General features: G+C 45.4%; 1 protein-coding gene across 1 annotated transcript in view; it reads right to left on the bottom strand.

Annotated features, from left to right (window-relative positions):
- Window positions 1-13,887: 13,887 nt before the first annotated feature.
- The window catches only part of Kntc1 (kinetochore associated 1), a 72,836-nt gene continuing 69,107 nt past the window's right edge, over window positions 13,888-17,616 (bottom strand). The window contains exons 61-64 of the mRNA XM_021163556.1: window positions 16,986-17,075; window positions 16,321-16,466; window positions 15,516-15,606; window positions 13,888-14,100 (exon numbers count right to left, since the gene is read on the bottom strand). Of these exons, the coding sequence (XP_021019215.1) occupies window positions 14,080-14,100; window positions 15,516-15,606; window positions 16,321-16,466; window positions 16,986-17,075 (348 nt within the window). The 3' untranslated portion in view covers window positions 13,888-14,079. The remainder of the gene's footprint in view (window positions 14,101-15,515; window positions 15,607-16,320; window positions 16,467-16,985; window positions 17,076-17,616) is intronic.

Here is a 17,616-nt window from a genome sequence, read left to right as displayed (position 1 = left end):
TACCTATTTTTTTATGTATCCATTTAACTCTCTTTCTGTGTGTGTGTGTTATGCACACTATAGCACAAGTGTGGAAGTCAGAGGACAGTTTGCAGGGATCAGTTCTCTTCTTCCACCAGGGATCCAACTCAGGTGCTCAGGTTTGGGGCCAGGCATCTTTATCTTCTGTGCCATCTTCATCGGCCCCGCTTTGCTCTTAGTGTGAGTGTGTGAGTGTGTGAGTGTGAGTGTGTGTGTGTGTGTGTGTGTGTGTGTGTGTGCAGGCACCCATATACCACAGCACGCATATGGAGATCAGAAGAAAACTTTTGGGAGCCAGTTCTCTCCTTCCACCATGGGTTCTGGAGACAGAACAGAACTCAGGCCATCAGGTCACACAGCACGTGCTCTGTGTACTGAGCTGTCCCACTGACCCCTCACTGCTCTCCAGGCCAGAGTGGCTGGCAAGCAGGTTCAAGGGATTGGCCTCCCTCCACCTCCCCAGGGCTGGGATCATGGCCTTTGAAACACTGAGCCTGGCGTTTTAGTGTGAGCGCTAGGGGTTGAAACTGAGGCCCTCCTGCTTACGTGGCAAACACTTTATCAACTAAACCATGTTTCCAGCTCCAGACTCATTCTTTTAGGACTTAACTGGAGGGTGCAGCATCCTGCAGAAACCAAGAGCTTGGATTTGGGAAATGGGATGTATCAGTCACTTGGAGATGCTCTAATCGAGTGACTAAGAAAAACAACTTAAGGGAGCAAAGATTTAGTCTAAGTTAGAGTTACTATCGCTGTGACATGACTAAAGCAAATTGGAGAGGGAAGGTGTTTTTTGTTTGTTTGTATGTTTATTGCTTACACTTCCACATCACTGTTTATCATCAAAGGAATTCAGGGCAGGAACCTGGAGCAGGTACTGATGCAGAGGCCATGGAGGGGTGCTGCTTACTGGCTTGCTCCCCAGGGCTTGCTCAGCCTGCTTTCTTAGAGAACCCAGGACCACCCACCCAGAGGTGGCGCCTCCCAGAATGGCCTGCTCCCTCCCTCCTCAACCCCTAATGAAGAAAATGCCCTACAGGCTTGCCCACAGCCTGAGCTTGTAAAGGGATTTTTCTCAACTTGGGTTCCCTCCTATCAGGTGACTCTAGCTTGTGCCAAATCGACCAACACTGATTTACGTTGGCTTAGGGTTTCAGAGGGATTTGAGTCCATTGTATTGGGAAGGTATAAAGGTGCATGCTCACGAGAGTGAGGCATATAGCAGCATATGGAAGCTGACCAGGAAAGCCAAGAAAGCCTGCTAGGTAAGCTTTCAAACATTGGTCCCTACTGACCAGGCCCTATTCCCAACATTCCCCAACCTTCAAAATATCTCCGCTAGGCTGGGAGCCTGAAGGTTCAAACCCTAACCTTTGTTCTCCATAACTGAGAGAACAAACTCTTGTTGTTTTTCTTTGTTCTGGTTTTGGTTTTTCGAGACAGGGTTTCTCTGTAGCCCTGGCTGTCCTGGAACTCACTCTGTACACCAGGCTGGCCTCGAACTCAGAGACCTGCCCACCTCTGCCTCCCGAGGGCTGGGATTAAAGGCATGCGAGCGGCACCCCCACCGCTGTACTTCTGGGTTCTATCTTTAGAACAGAAACAAGACAGATGACGCGTCTGTAAACACCAACAGCAAAGCCCCCAAAACTCACAACCCCATGACATTCTCCTTTTTCACTTTCTGTCTTTTCTTTTTTGAGGCAGGAAGTATTTAGTTACTTTTTGCTGCTGCAATAAAACACCATGAGGGGCTGGCGAGATGGCTCAGTGGGTAGGAGCACCCGACTGCTCTTCCGAAGGTCCAGAGTTCAAATCCCAGCAACCACATGGTGGCTCACAACCATCCACAACGAGATCTGGCGCCCTCTTCTGGAGTGTCTGAAGACAGCTACAGTGTACTTACATATAATAAATAAATAAATCTTAAAAAAAAAAAAAACGGGGCTGACACTGGTATGTAACTTGAATAAATAAATAAACAAACCACCATGCATAAAAGCAACTTACAAAAGAAAGTTCATTGCAACTTAGAGTTCCAGAAGAATAAGAATCTTTCATGTGAGAAAGGCATAGGGCAGGCGCCAGGCATGGTGGCATGTGACAGACATGGTGACAGGTGGCAGTCATGGTGGCACATGACAGACATGGTGGTATGTGACCAGCATGTTGGTAGGTGGCAGGAATGGTAGCACATGATAGCCATGTTGGTAGCCATGTTGGCATGCATGGCTGAGAAAGCAACCCTTCAATGGCAAACGTAGAGACAGAATCAGCCCACTGAAGTAGGGCAGGCCTATAAACACTCATAGCCAGCCTCAATGAAGTAAGCCGGGACTAAAGGCCTGTGTCACCCTGTGCCTGGTCTCTTTTTCATTACCTTACAACCTTTAACATACATGTTCTTATTTTATCCTATCAGGTACACTCCCCGTTCCCTGCAGGCCTATGAGTGAAACATAAATCAGAAAAATGTCACTATGAACCTCAACTTAGACACAAGAAAATAGCTTCCTAAGAAAAAGGCCTTCTACTAAGAGACTACACTGCAGAACTCTTTTGTTATTGGCAATGCTGGGGACCGAACCCCTGGCCTCATGCATGCTATGCAAACAGGCTACCACTGAGACACAGCAGCCCAGTGCGCACAGTTTGTATTTTTTTACATAGTAAATTTATAACCATAGGATGGTCATTAGTATATAACTGATGGCCACGGGGCACTGAAACAGAGGAAGACACCTCACTGTACCAGTTCCTGGGGTTTGATGATGCAACTTTTCCTAGACACATGGCTCCCGTATGACCATGACACCAAGGGTAGGCACATGACATCATGGGACCAAAAGTAGTCAGGGCGATTTTGTAAATTGCCACTTCTCTTTTTCTGAGGTATAAAATATAGTATGTGCTGTGCATTATGTAACCATTTTTGGACTTAAAATGCTAATGAAGCCTAGATATAGGAGCACTGGCAAAAATTAGCCAACAAGCCTTGTTTTTGAAGCAATACCACTTCCTTCTCTTTCCTCCCTGTGTCATCTCTTCCAATACAGAGGATACGCTATTGCTTCATACGTGATGAAAGGCCTCATTAGCTCTACATTTTTTTAGATTACATTTATTTACTTACTTTGTGTGTATGTATATGCGTGTGCATGCGCACATGCGCTCCCATGCACATTTTATGACGCACACAAGGGGGTCCGAGGACAATTGTGGGAGTCGGTTATCTCCTACCACGTGGGTCTCAGCGTTTGAACTCGGGTTGTCAGTCTGAGCTCTGTTACCTGCTGAGCATCTCAGCAGCCCAAGAGATTTTAAATCTAAGTTTAAACACAAGGGGTCAGACTAAAGAGAGGCACCAGGAAGAAAAAAGCTTGGGTGTGGCTTCTGGAAGGGACAGTCATAGAGAATAGGACATACCCAAGTGTTCGTAGCAGCTTCTCATGTGAGGGCGCCTGATCTCAAATCTTGACAGGTTACTAAACTCTCATAAACTCCTGCGTGGACTATCAGTGTCTTGTGTCAGTGAGGCAACTCTCTGTGGGCTTTCAAATAGGCTGACTCTCTTACTCAAACAATCCACCACGGGGCTGGAGAGATGGTGGTTCAGTGGTTAGGGACATCTGTTGCTTTTGTAGAGGACCTGGCTTCTATTCCAACCACCACATGCGCTTACATCCCTAAATAAAGTTTTGGAGGTGGGAGCTGGGAGACCGGAGCCGCTAAATGAGCATACTAAAGTCTCCTGCCACAGCGATGCTGATTCAGGTCCTCAGACAGTTTACACTCGGAGGTTAAAGAGAAACCACAGGAGTAAAGTTCTCATGAGTTCAAGCTGTGTACAATCACAAGGACAAACCACAAATGGCAAACACGTTTTTCCACAGCGGCATAGAAAGGATAGTTTAAACATTTAATTGAACTTGGTGGTGATGACACCTGCCCTTAATGCAAGCACTCTGGAGGTAGAGGCAGGCAGGTCTCTGTGAGTTCCAAGGCCAGCCTGATCTACAGAGTGAGCTCCAGGACAGCCAGGGCTATACAGAGAAAAATTGAAAAACAAACTAAAACAAATAAAATTCCAATTGAATAGCATCAGCAAGCAGTAAAAAATAATTTGAAGTAAGCTCGTTCCTATCTGCTTCATCTGGGAGAGGCACAAAAATGCATTTCAAGAAAACTTCCATTTGGAAGAGAGAGTGAAGCCATAAGCCTCTTGTTTTCTCTCACGCACTCAGAATTCTCCCCGGACAGCTCCAGTCTTGGATGGTGTCCCGACACAATGCCGCCTTCTGGCCTCTACAGGCACCAGGCACGGATATGGTATACAAACATACATGCAGGCACAACACCTGCACACATAAAATGTTTTCCAAAAAATTAAAAAAAATAATAATCCATCAAAAACTATGTAAATGGAGTTGGGGAGATCTTAGCCTTTAAGAGTACAAATTGCTCTTATGGACGACCCAAGTTCAGTCCCCAGCCCTCATGGTTGGTTCTCACAACCTAGCGATCTGACGCCCTCTCCTCTCTATGGGCACTTGCACACACTCACATAATACACACCCATGTCCATAAATGAAAAGTAATGGACGGGAGAGATGGCCTCAGGGGTTATGAGGGCTTGCGGTTCTTACTGAAGCGCTGGGTTCAGTTCCCAAACCCTCATGAGACCTCATTTGTTTAAAAAAGATTTATTTATTTATTTTATGTATACGAGTACACTGTAGCTGTTGTGAAGGTTGTGAGCCTTTATGTGGTTGTTGGGAATTGAATTTTTAAGACCTCTGCTTGCTTTCACTGGACCCACTCGCTCCAGTCAATCCCTGCTAGCTCTGGTCAGCCTCGGCTCGCTCAGTCTCTGCTCACTCCAGCCCAAAGATTTATTTATTATTATACATAAGTACACTGTAGCTGTCTTCAGACACACCAGAAGAAGGCGTCAGATCTCATTACGGGTGGGTGTGAGCCACCATGTGGTTGCTGGGATTTGAACTCAGGACCTTTGGAAGAGCAGTCAGTGCTCTTACCCGCTGAGTCATCTCACCAGCCCCGGACTTTATTTTTTATTTTTTTGTTTTTTGGTTTTTTGAGACAGGGTTTCTCTGTATAGCCCTGGCTGTCCTAGAACTCACTCTGTAGACCAGGCTGGCCTGGAACTCAGAAATCTGCCTGCCTCTGCCTTCAGAGTGCTTGGGGTTAAAGGTGTGCGCCATCACGCCCAGCTCAGACTTTATTTTTTATCAGGTCATGCTTTCTGTCACCAGGGGAGAAAGAACACTCCATCAGCTGACGCTCCATTTCAAGCGGTCAAGGGATTAAAACGTTAGCAGTGTCACTCTGATTGACATGTAGAAGAGTACACGTAAGTCTCAAAAACTCACCCTGTTCCCTGGAAGTTAGTCAGTGCTTACTAACTTCCCACTTTCTGTCCCTTGTCATTTGTCCTTGTGACTATGAAACATATAAGGACTCATTTTGTTTTCTTTTTTGTTTTTCAAGACAGGGTTTCTCTGTATAGCCCTGGCTGTCCTGGAACTCACTCTGTAGATCAGGCTGGCCTCGAACTCAGAAATCTGCCTGTCTCTGCCTTCCGAGTGCTGGGATTAAAGGCATGCACCACCACTGCCCAGCATAAGGACTCATTTTATTTTGAGATTGAGTAGACAAAAATTCAGTAATTTCGTAAGTATTTAAAGGAGCGTTAACTGGCTTGATCTTGTTCAGGCAATCACAGCTTCTGTGAGTTCGGAACTGCAGCAGTCCTGACTGGTCTGCTGTTCTGCTCCCCGCTTCCCGCCCTCTAGCTCTTACTGTCTTTCCATCCCCTCCCCCCCCCCATCTATAATGGTTCCTGAGCCTTTTGAGTTAACAAAGAAACTAATGGGGCCTAAGAGATGTGCAAGTCTATCCATATAGGTACAAATATAGAGGGCAGGTTGATACTGTGTCCATTTAGTCTAATGATATTAATAGGTTCTGTGATGGTTTGTATATGCTTGGCCCACAGAGTAACACTGAGGAGGTGTGGCCTTCTTGGAGTGGGTGTGGCCTTCTTGAAGGAGGTGTGGCCTTGTTTGAGGCAGTATGTCACTGTGGGGTTCTGATTTGAGACGCTCCTCCTAGCTGCCTGGGGGCAATTTGCTCCTGGCTTCCTTTGGATGAAGATGTAGAGAACTCTCAGCTCCTCCAGCGCCATACCTGCCTGGAGGAGACTGCGGTGTTTCCTGCTATGATGATAATCGACTGAACCTCTGCACCTGTAAACCAGCCCCACTTAAGTGTTGTTCTCTTTTTATGTGTTGTCTTGGTCATGACGTCTGCTCACAGCAGTAAAACCCTAACTGAGACAGACAGGTTCACTCCTGATGTCTGTCGTGGGTCCCTGGTCAGAAACTCAGTACCAGGTATGCATTTCTCTTGCAATTCAGGCCTTCAATCTAAGAATAAGGTGATTGGTTGGTTGCCCCCATGACAATTGTGCCACTGTGGCACACATGGGACTCTCTTGACATACGGGTCATTAGAGTAGCCCATGGTGTCCATAGCTGGGTAAAACTACTCATGACATCTCCTGCATAACTTGGACCTTTATGGCACCTTCTAGTTCTACAAAAAGTCACCAGCAGGAAAGAACTGTCCTATTTAGCACCAGCTTGATTTCTCCATGTCCTGTGGCCAGAGTGTATGGTGTCTTTAGCAATAGTGTTTTACCATCAAGCTCTGGTGGACAATCAACAGTGGTGGCGATAGCCTGTGGTATTTTGGGGGATAGGGGTATCTGAACTATTTGGAGTCTTAAAAGAATAAGTAAATTCTTTTTATTCTTGACGACAAAAGTGGAAAAAAACATGACCATTTATAAGGTGTGCCTTTATGTATTTATATACTGTTATTTAGAGCTTTAAAATATATTTTGTGTGTGTATGGGCATGCGCACACACATGAGATTGCACACATGTGAGATCGTGCACACATATGTGCATGCACACATACCATAGGATAATGAGGTCAGAGGACAACCTGCAGAGGTTGGTTCTTTCCTTCCAGCAGTGTGGGTCCTGAGGATTGAGCTCAGGCTGACAGGCTGACAGGCTGACAGGGAAGAACATTTAGTCACTGAGCCACCCTGCTGACTTTAATTTTGGTTTCCTGAAATCAAGTCTCACAGTGCAGTCTCAGCTTGTCTGAAACTTGCTATGTAGTTCCCTGTAGGTCTTCAGTTCAGATCCTTCTGCCTGTCATCAGAATGCTAGGATTCCAGGTATGCACCATCACCTTCAGGTGGGTGCGTTTTATTTATTTATTTATTTATTTATTTATTTATTTTTGTAGTAGCTCTATGAAACAAGAGGCTTTCTGCAGGTCACCTTCCTGGGAAGTTCCCAGGTCCAGTTTGAACAGATGCTGGTGTCCCAGAGCTGGCACCATGGGATTTATGGTCAGTGAAATGCCCTGAGGCAGGCAGTGACAGGGACCAGTGTAGGTTACAATGTCCACAGGAAACAGCAGAGCCGTGACTGTATAGGATACACATGGGATCGCAAAAACCACCACATATAATCAAGTTATAATTAACACAGCAATAAAGCACAAGGAACCGTGTGTCTTGAGTTCTCAAACAAGACTTCCCTGGCAAACCTTCCATCCTATCAGAATTCTGTTCTGCCCAGGGGAACCGGCAGATTGGGAACCAGCTCCTACTGGTTGGGCTTCAGATTCAGCAAAGCTGGCAGCCAATTGCCATTCGTGAAGTTCTAGTGCCACCCTGTGATCCCTTGTAGGGCTTGTGTGTTTGTAACCAAGTACACAACAGCACACTTGTGGTTTCTGCCTTATGATTGGTGGAAATGCAATCACAGATACCTAAATAAAGATTTTAAAATGAAATTCATCCATTTATTTAAGAGGAGGAGCACGTGTGGAGGGCAGAGGTCAGCTTGCAGGGGTTGGTTCTCTCTTCCCAGACCTGGGGCGCCAACTCAGGTCAGTAGGCTTGTTGGTAAGTGTTTTCATCACCGTGTGTGTGTGTGTGTGTGTGTGTGTGTGTCCACACAAACCTCAAACTTGGCTTCCTGATCCTCCTGTCTCCACTGCCCAAGTGCTGGGATTACAGGCACGGACCAACAAGCCCAGTTTCTGAATTCTGCAAGGCTGGGATTGAACTCAGAGCTCTGCACAGACTAGCAAGTATTTTAGCAGTTGTGCCACAACCCAGCCAGATCACCAATATTCCAGAAGTACAAATGTGAATAATGAGGCACTATGTTCACCTATGAGATCAAGACAGTTTTTTGAGAGATTGATTGCTCAGTGTTGGGGACAATATAGCAAAGACATTTCCCACCTTTGCTAGCAGGCAAGGACATTAAGATCTTTTGAAATGCATAGGTTTAGTTCAGTAATATGCAGTATAGGTGGGTAGCATCCAGTAAGTCTGTTTATGGGAATGTATCTTAAAAAAACATAGTGTGCATGTGTGTGTGTGTGTGTGTAGGGTACAGGTGTGTTGGGACACATGTGTGGACAAATCATGTAAGCCCTAGGAATTAATTTCAGGTAACTCACATTTTGTAACAAGCGCCAGCCCTGGGAATGTATCCTATGGTAATGATTCTAAATATGGAAATTTGTAAAAAGAATATTAGTAAGAGCTAAAAAGAGGCCTCTTGCTTTCAGAGGATCAGAGATATACTCCAAACACCTACATAAGGCAGCTTTCAACTGCTTGTAATTCCGTCCTCAGGGGATTTGATGTTGTCTTCTGCTGATACCTGTATACACGCATATCTGTGGGCACAGGCACACACACATAAATATAAATATTTTTGGAGGAAGCAGTTAAGACAGAGTCTCAGTATATAGTGTTGGATGGCACAGAAGTCACAGAGATCTGCCTGCCTCTGCCACCTGAGTGTCGGGATTAAAGGACTGCACTACCATGCCAGGCTAGCATTTAAAAAACAAAACAGGAGTCTTCTGCTAGCAGCCTTCAGATGAAGATGTAGAACTCTCAGCTCCTCCTGTACCATGCCTGCCTGGATGCTGCCATGTTCCCACCTTGATGATACTAGACTGAACCTTGGAACCTGTAAGCCAGCCCCAATTAAATTATAATATATATATTATATATATATTATGATTTAATTTAAGCATGTGTGTGCATGCACACATGTGGGCGCAAATGCTTTACATATACATATGATATATATTATTATATATATGATATATATATTATTATATATATATGATACATATATATATATCAGGACAGAACACTATTAGTGCAGTCTAAATAGTTGGGCACAGTGGGGCATGTGGGTAAATTCAGGTCTTAGGAGTACAGGTAAAATGAACAAAAGTTCACTATCATTTGTTACATAGCAAGTTGAGGTCAGCTTACATTAATGAGACTGTATCTCATCCTCCATCTAACTGTTGAGTGGACACTCAGTAGTGGAGGATACAGGAATACTGGGGATGTGTTACATGGAGGACAATATCCTACATCACTTTTCCTCCCAGCCCACGGAGGAGATATGTTATCCTACATTATGGATATGAGAATGTACTCAGGAGTCCTGAACAAAACAGTCTAGCTAATATACCTGTATCTAGTTGGAAGCACCTGTGTCACCTGAGCGTGCCTGGCTCTCAAGCCTGCGGTCTCTTTATAGTACCAGTGACAGAACAGGCAACCATTGAAAACAACACTTTGAACTGTGCACAGCGGTGCATGCCTGTAACCCCAACACTTGAGACTCTGACGGATCATGCCTGGAAACCATAGGAAGGTCGAGACCTGCCTGAGTAACATACGAAAGGCTAAAATCTTGTATTTTTCAAAGGCTTACAGTGTGTCAGGTACATTAGTGAATGCCTTCAATCCTAGTACTTAGTAGGCAGAGGTAGGTGGATCTCTGAGTTCCAGGCTATCCTAGAGAAACTGTCTCCAAAACAACGGGTTATAGTAGGGGTTTGGGAGATGGCTCAGCAGTTAAGAGCATGTACAGACTCAATTCTCAGAAGCCACATGGCTCACAACCACATTTGACTCGTTCCAGAGGATCCAACACTGTTCTCTGGCTTCCAAGGACAGTTGCACCCACATGTGTGCATGCACACACACACACATGCTTAAATTAAATCGTAAAAAAAAATGCTTGGCTGCTATTTTTTCTCTGGTGAAATATATATATAAACACACGATATGAAATATATATACATCTTAATTTGCTGCTGTTGTATTGGTTTCTGCTGCTTTGACTCTGCTCGCCCACTCCAGGGCTAAATTCCTCCGCATTGCCGAGCATGTACGAAACGCACTATTCTCGTTTCTTTGGTTACCATTGACTGACTACGTCTTGAAAAAAATGTTTCCTTATGCAAAATAAAAGCATATCGGCTGGGTCTGGTGATGCACACCTATAACCCTGGATGCAGGAGGAAGATGGACTCCAGGCCAACCTGGGGTATATAAAACAACACATCTCCAGGCTAACAGTCATGGCTCATGGTATATATAATTTCAGCAGGTAGAAGGCAGAGACAAGAGAATTCCTTGGACTTGCAGATCAGCCAGGGCTAAAACCAAATGAGCATTTTTTTTTCCCCTCTTTGAGACAGGGTTTCTCTGTGTATCCCTGGCTATCCTGGAACTCTGTAGACCAGGCTGGTCTTGAATGCACCGAGATCTGCCTGCCTCTGCTAGGATTAAAAGTGTGTACCACCATAGCCCTGCTACATGAACATTTCTCACAGGAAGTTGATACTAATATTGAACATAGAGAAACATTTCTCTCAGAGCAGCCAGATTCTCTTGTAGCCTTCCAGACAACATCACTCACAGATTTTCAGTTTTACTAACATGTGACAGAATGCTGTATACAGTCAGATATTTTGTTGGGGTGCTGCTATGCTTCTGTGGGTGCCTGGACAATTATAGACATCTTGCTTGGCTGCAGGGAGTATACTTCTGTTGGGACTTTCCCCAGCAGCGCTCATTGGTGTTTGTAAAGAAAACCAGGGCCACATAGCAAGATGCCACCAATAAATGTGTAGTGGACCTCGATCTGAGGTCCTTGGCCAGCTGTATTTGTCTGGTTCTGTTTCATGTGTAGAGCTCATAGTTGGACTTAGAGGAACAGCACAGAGTATGTATATCCTAATTCCCAGAACTTACATTCCACCTGACTTTTGTTTTTTGAGGTAAATTTAGAGGGCAAAAAAATACAACCTGGAGACAAAACAGAAATTGATTCCAAATCCTGGAACATGCTAGATAGGAACTCTCATTACAGGGCTATGTTCTTGGAGGCATGCATACACACACACACACACATACACACACACATACACATTTAAAAGATCCTTCTGCTTATATCTCCCAGATATTTGGACTAAGGGCATGAGCTCCATGCTCAGCTAAAAACAATGCCCATCTTACTTTCTAGATAGCCTCATGCATCCTAGAACTCCTACCTAACGTCGTCGTCACAGGTGACCCTGAATTTCTCTCCTATCCTGTGGGTCCTGGGGGTTAAAGTCAGGTCATCAGGTTTGGTGGCAGCTGCCTTTCTCTGCTTAGCAAACTCACCAGCTCTGTCCTAATGTTTTAAAAAGTAAGTTTACCATGGGTATGGGAGGCAGAGGCAGGAAAGTTGAAGCCATATTGAATTACACAGCCAGGTAATGTGACTAAAGACAAGGGAAAAAAAAAAAACAGTTCATTTTTTAAAAATAACTTTACTGGCCAGGTTTGGTGGTGTGCGCCTTAACTCCCAGCATTTCGGAGACAGAGGCAAGTGGATCTTTGAGTATGATGGCAACGCGGTCTAAACAATGAGGTCCTGGCAACTAGGGCTACACAGTGACACTCTCACCAGCCCACTGTTATATAACTCTTTAAGGTTATTTTTCTGTATACGTTTTTCAAATACTTTTAAGAAGTCTTTTATTTATCCTGAAAGTCATCACTATGTTGCTTTGAATCACAGACCTCAGATCCCCAGAGGGGACAGCCACTTCAGGAATGACTCTGGGCACTGGTCCACGTGTAAGTGGGTAGCAACCTGCATGCAAGCAGTTGCATCTTGAAAAGGATGACAGATGCTGGAGACACCATAGGGCCAGAATGGACGAGTGCCCATCATATCCTATCATAGGCAGTTTCCTATGTCAGGAAGCTTGACCTCAACCTCTAGATAGCCAGGCATCTATGTGGACACCACCTTCCCAGGCAGTGGTACAGACCCTCATCTGGGAGTGCTCAATCGCTGAGCCGTCTCTCCAGCCCACGCCTGGCACTCCTTTTGTTCCTTTAACACCTTGTAGGAAATCCCCGGCATTCAACCCTTTTCCTGCCTAGCACATCGGTGTCTTCCATCTTTGTATGGCAATTGATTGTGGTGAGAATTCTGGTGTCTGTTGTGTGAATGTGTTTTGGTTTTAATCCCGGGTGTGGGGTGCGAGGCTGCTTCACGGCAGGTGATTATGATCTGCCTCACGCACTAGCAGGGGCGCGATCTCTGCCAGCTGCAGATGGTTGCTGTTGCTGTGGTTTGCCGAGGGATAATGAGCGAAGAGAAACCATGGCAACATAGATTGGACTTGCCCCAAGGAACTCAACGCCCCTAATCAGCAGGACGTAGTCTAAAGAGGTCTTTGCCCCATTCCCCCTCTAACCTTCCTACCTAGTGTTGGGGGTTGGAAGGTATCAGGGTGGAATGAAGGTTGGAAAGGAGGGTGAGAGGTATAAGAACATAATAAAAATAGCGCTGACAACCGTGTGCGCATATTCCTGTGTATGTGTATGTGCACGAAGACTTGTATGACAGCTTGGCCCGGGGTATCCGTATTCAATTGTTCTCCATCTAAGGTTTTGGCACAGTACCCCTCCCTCGCTGAGCCTGGAGCATGTCATTTCCTAGAATGGCTGACTTAGGAATCCCCAGGGATCCTTCTGTAACGAGCACAAGCCACCGTACTGGGCTTCTAATGTAGGTGCTGGGATCTGAATTAAGTCCCTTGTGCTTGCATGGCAAGGATTTTACCAAGGGAGCCATCTCCTCAAACCAAGGCAGGATTTTTACACATGGAGGAGATAGGAAGTTAAATATAGGGTTATTTTTTAAAAGGGAAAGGGAGATTATTTTTATTTTAACTGTACTAGTGTTTTGCCTGCATGTGTGTGTGTGTGTGTGTGTATGAACCATGCACGTGTGTGGTACCCACGGAGCCAGAAGAGAACACCAGCATTGTAAGAACTGATTTTTACCCGCGTGAGCTCCCAGATGGGTGCTGGGAACCAAGTTAGGTCTTCTGGAAGCCTTTGGTGGTCTTTTTTTTTTTTTTTAATTATTTCTTTATGTTTATAAGTACACTGCCACTGTCTTCTGACACACCAGAAGAGGGCAATAGATCCCATTACAGATGGTTATGAGCCACCATGTGGTTCCTGGGAATTGAACTTAGGACCAGTTCAGCGCTCTTAACCACTGAGCCATCTCTCCAGCCCTGCCTTCTGTGTTCTTAACTGCTGGAGATTCCTCTCTGGCCCCTGAAAGTGAACTATCTTTACATTTTGTTTCCTTCATGTATAGTGCAAAAACCCCCTGAGACTACAAATTACACGAGGGGGCAGGCTGTGGTGGTGCCTGCTTTTAATCCCAGGGCCTGGAGGCAGAGGCAGGGAGATGTTTGAGTGTAAGGTCAGCCAGCTCTACAGAGAAAGTTCCAGGACAGCCAGGGCTACACAGAGAATTCTATCTTAAAACAACCAACCAAAAAACCCTTGCACCCCTAACATCACCCAAAACTTCAAAACAAAACCCCTACAAATGACACAAGAAACCAACATCAAAACTATGTGCACATAGTTTATTGATTCATCATATGAGACATTCAAGTCAGTTAGGTCAATATTGAATGTCTTATTTATTCCTTACAGGATAATGAAACAGAGATTGCACAATTTATAAGCTGCAATAAATATGATTAATTAGCGGCAGACTCCAGACTTCCTCTTGTTTTGAAAACTTGTTTGTTTTACTACGATCCACCAAGAAATGTCTAAATGGGAGAAAAACAGAAGCATAACTCATGAGCATCAGCTCCATTGTCACCATCGTTATAGTTTTGTTTGTGTGTGTGTGTGTGTGTGTGTGTGTGTGTGTGTGTGTGAGAGAGAGAGAGAGAGCACACATGCACACGGGAGCCAGAGGACAGCCTTGTGGACAGCTCTCCCCTTCCACCCATGGCTCTTGGGGATCAAATTCATGTAATCAGGCCTGGCAGCAGCTGCTCCTCCCTGCTAAGCCCTCTTCCCAGCCCCACTTCAGTTGTAAAAGAGGAGATTGTTAGATAAGCTACAGAGCCAGGGCTCAGCTACAGGGTTAGAACACACATACACAAGCGCCCAGAGTGTGACAGGTACAACTAGAGAGAAACAAACTTTACTATGGGTTACAAAGTTGTCTCAAGACTCTCTATTTTGTAAAGTCAATACTGTGTTGTCATGGTGTCAGCATGGGTGTCACCAATCTCCACCTGGTGGCACTACTCAACAGTGTCGGCAAGTCCCTTTGCTGGCACCTTAGGAGGTGGTGCCATCTAGAACTGGGCTGGGTTAGAGGACTCTCGGCTTGCTAAGGCTGTGCCTAGACAGGAGTTTCCCACTCCTGACCAGCAGCTTGGTGACATCAGTCACGTTGTCTTGTCACAGGCTGAGGAGCCAGTGGCCCTGGCCTGCAATCTTGGTAACAAGCCTTTGCTCCTTAGAATTTGTCACTACAATGTCTAACCAACACAGTCAGAGCACAGCCAACTGCCATGAACACAACTCATTCTTTATGGTCAGTAACTAAACACAGGTGCACTGTGGCATGCCAAGAGGCCCTGGGGTTCCATTCACAGCTGGGCCATTAGGCAGCAAATGACTCAGGTCACTTAGCCTGTGGGCTTTAGTGACATCATGGCGGCTCTAATATCCTAGTACAGCCGATTCACTTCTCATGCTTATGGGGGTGCTGGTGTCAGCGAACCATAGGGAACACAGAAAACTATGTGCACATAGTAGTTGATAATGACGTTGGCCGTGGTGGTGCTCGCCTCTAATCCCAGTACTCATGAGGCAGAGGCAGGAGGATCTCAGTGAGTTCTAGGCCTGCTTGGACCACAGAGTGAGCACATGACAGCCAGAGCGACATGTAAGACCAGGTCTTACATGTAAAAAGAAAACAAACCAGGGCTGGAGAGATGGCTCAGCGGTTAAGAGCACTGACTGCTCTTCTGGAGGTCCTGAGTTCAAATCCCAGCAACCAACTGGTGGCTCACAACCATCTATAAAGGGATCCGATGCCCTCTTCTGGTGTGTCTGTAAACATCTACAGTGTATGTATGTATGTATGTGTGTATATATATAAAAAATAAACAAATGTATCTAAATGGTCTCAGGTGGGACGTGAGGCAGTTATCAGCTGGCTTACCTGCAGGATCTCACAGGGAGCTGCATCTGCTGGCACAGGCTTCCCACAATGCTTTGAATACTCATTTATCAACGCTGATGCTTCATCTACACTGTGGAACCACAAAGAACAAGGCAGGCGTGAGGAGACCCTGGCTGGAGCTTCCTGTGGGGATGGCTATTGACAGTGTAGACCGATGTCAAAGTATACAAGCAGTATTCTTCTTCACATAGATATGGTCTAGTGTACGGATCAACTGTCCCTCACAGAGGACAATGTACTCATGGGTTTGAGGATGAACTAACAGCTAGAATTGTGGTGTGTGAAGGGGACAGGGCACCCCAGAGAGAACACCTGGACGACAGAGCCGTGGCCACTGCCTCTGACTACACGTTCCCTTCCAGTGTCAGCTGGTACTCCCCTCCTTTTTCCTTCCCATATGCAGTCGTGGCTCCAGCCCAGGCAGCTCACTGTTCCTTCCCTTGTGGGTGTGGAGAGTCAGCTAGCCAAGCTTAGCAAGAGCCACGTGTTATGTAACTCTAGCAAGCAGTGCTCCAATCACGCGTCTAAGGAATCAAGTTGTAATTTAGGGTTCAGAGTGGGACTAGGAAGACACCTATTTTGAGGATCCAGGCAGCTCCTTTAATTACTGGATGACGGATTCGTGTTTCAAGGTTCCAAGCTGCAGGAGCCTGAACTCCAGGGAATGTGTAGGAATGCTACGGCTCAATAGGTGGCTACGGCCACACAGCTTTATAGCGGCCATCTTTCTGCAGAATCAAGATCCGTTTTAAGAAGTTCTACAGTAAACTGATCATTAACTTACCTGAAGTCATTTGCCAAATAGTTTACCAATTCAGTGACGTTGCCGGTGTTTATCACATGGCATTTCAACAACTGAAAGTACTTTGTCTTTGCCAAGATCCCAAATTCCTTCTTATTTACAACATGATTCAGAACCAGACTTCTAATCTATGGGATGACAGTTATCATTATATTAAAATGTGTTTAACTGTAAGCCCTTTGCCAAAACAGATTTCTGGCAGTCAGAAACTGAATAACTGGAGCCCTGGGACTAAGCCTCTGGGAGAAAGGGTGTGGCCTAGCAGCACACAAATAGAAACTAAGCCTCTGGGAGAAAGGGCGTGGCCTAGCAGCACACAAATAGAAACCGACTATGGTTGTGCACCCAGGTTTTATTTTTAATGGGGAAGAAGATTTAATTACCGGTATTTATGGGTACAATTCTCCAGTGGGCACAACAGTAAGCAAGACAGCCAGGGCACCTGTCTTTTCTATCTTCATGTGATGCTGGGGACTGAATCCGGGTTCTTGAGTATGTCAGAAAGTGCTTTACCACTAAGTCACATCCCCAGCCAGTACCTGACTATTAAACAACTAAGCTTTTAATTAAGAGTGAAAGACTATTTGGGGGATAAGAATTACCTTCTGTGATCAGACAGAGCAAAAATGAAGTGGAATTGTCCTTACCTGATGTGAAAACCCTGCTAGCTGGCCAGTGTTCATATGTTCTTCTAACTGCTGTAAAATGATCTGAGCATCACAGGAATTCAGAAAATTCTAAAAAAAAAAAATTAAAACGTACTTTAAAAAGCGTTATAGTAATGCTATGCTGTTAAGTCTGGGAGGCTTTTAAAAATTCTTTAAGATTTTTAAATTTGGAAGCTGGGCACTTGGTAGAGTGTCCGCCCAGCACACACCGAGCCCCATGTTCTGGCTTCAGACTTAAGAAACTGGGCACAGTGGAGGGTACCTGTAGTCATGGCACTTGGGAGGGGGAAGGCTGTCCTTGGCTACACTGTGAATTTGAGGCCAGCCTGGTTCACCAGACCTTGGTCTCAAGAAAGAAGGGTGGCTGTGGGGTGGGAGAGAGGATGGAGAGTGGGGGTCACGGGGCCTGTATAACCCCCTTCGGGGTCATTTCCACACACACTAGAAGTTCATCAGTTTTCCTAAAATTCAAAAATAAGACGGTTTCATTTCTAATGTACGTCTATTGAAAACAAATTGCCCAGACAAGGAGAAAAAAATGTGCTTTCATACAACGTATGCAAAAGATGAAGCTGTTTACCAGGCTTTCTCTGTGGTGGCAACATGCATT

Source organism: Mus caroli, chromosome 5 (assembly GCF_900094665.2).
Source record: "Mus caroli chromosome 5, CAROLI_EIJ_v1.1, whole genome shotgun sequence".
NCBI classification, from domain to species: Eukaryota; Metazoa; Chordata; class Mammalia; order Rodentia; family Muridae; genus Mus; species Mus caroli.
Note: the sequence above shows the minus strand (reverse complement) of the source record. Positions and strands in the feature narration are given on the sequence as shown.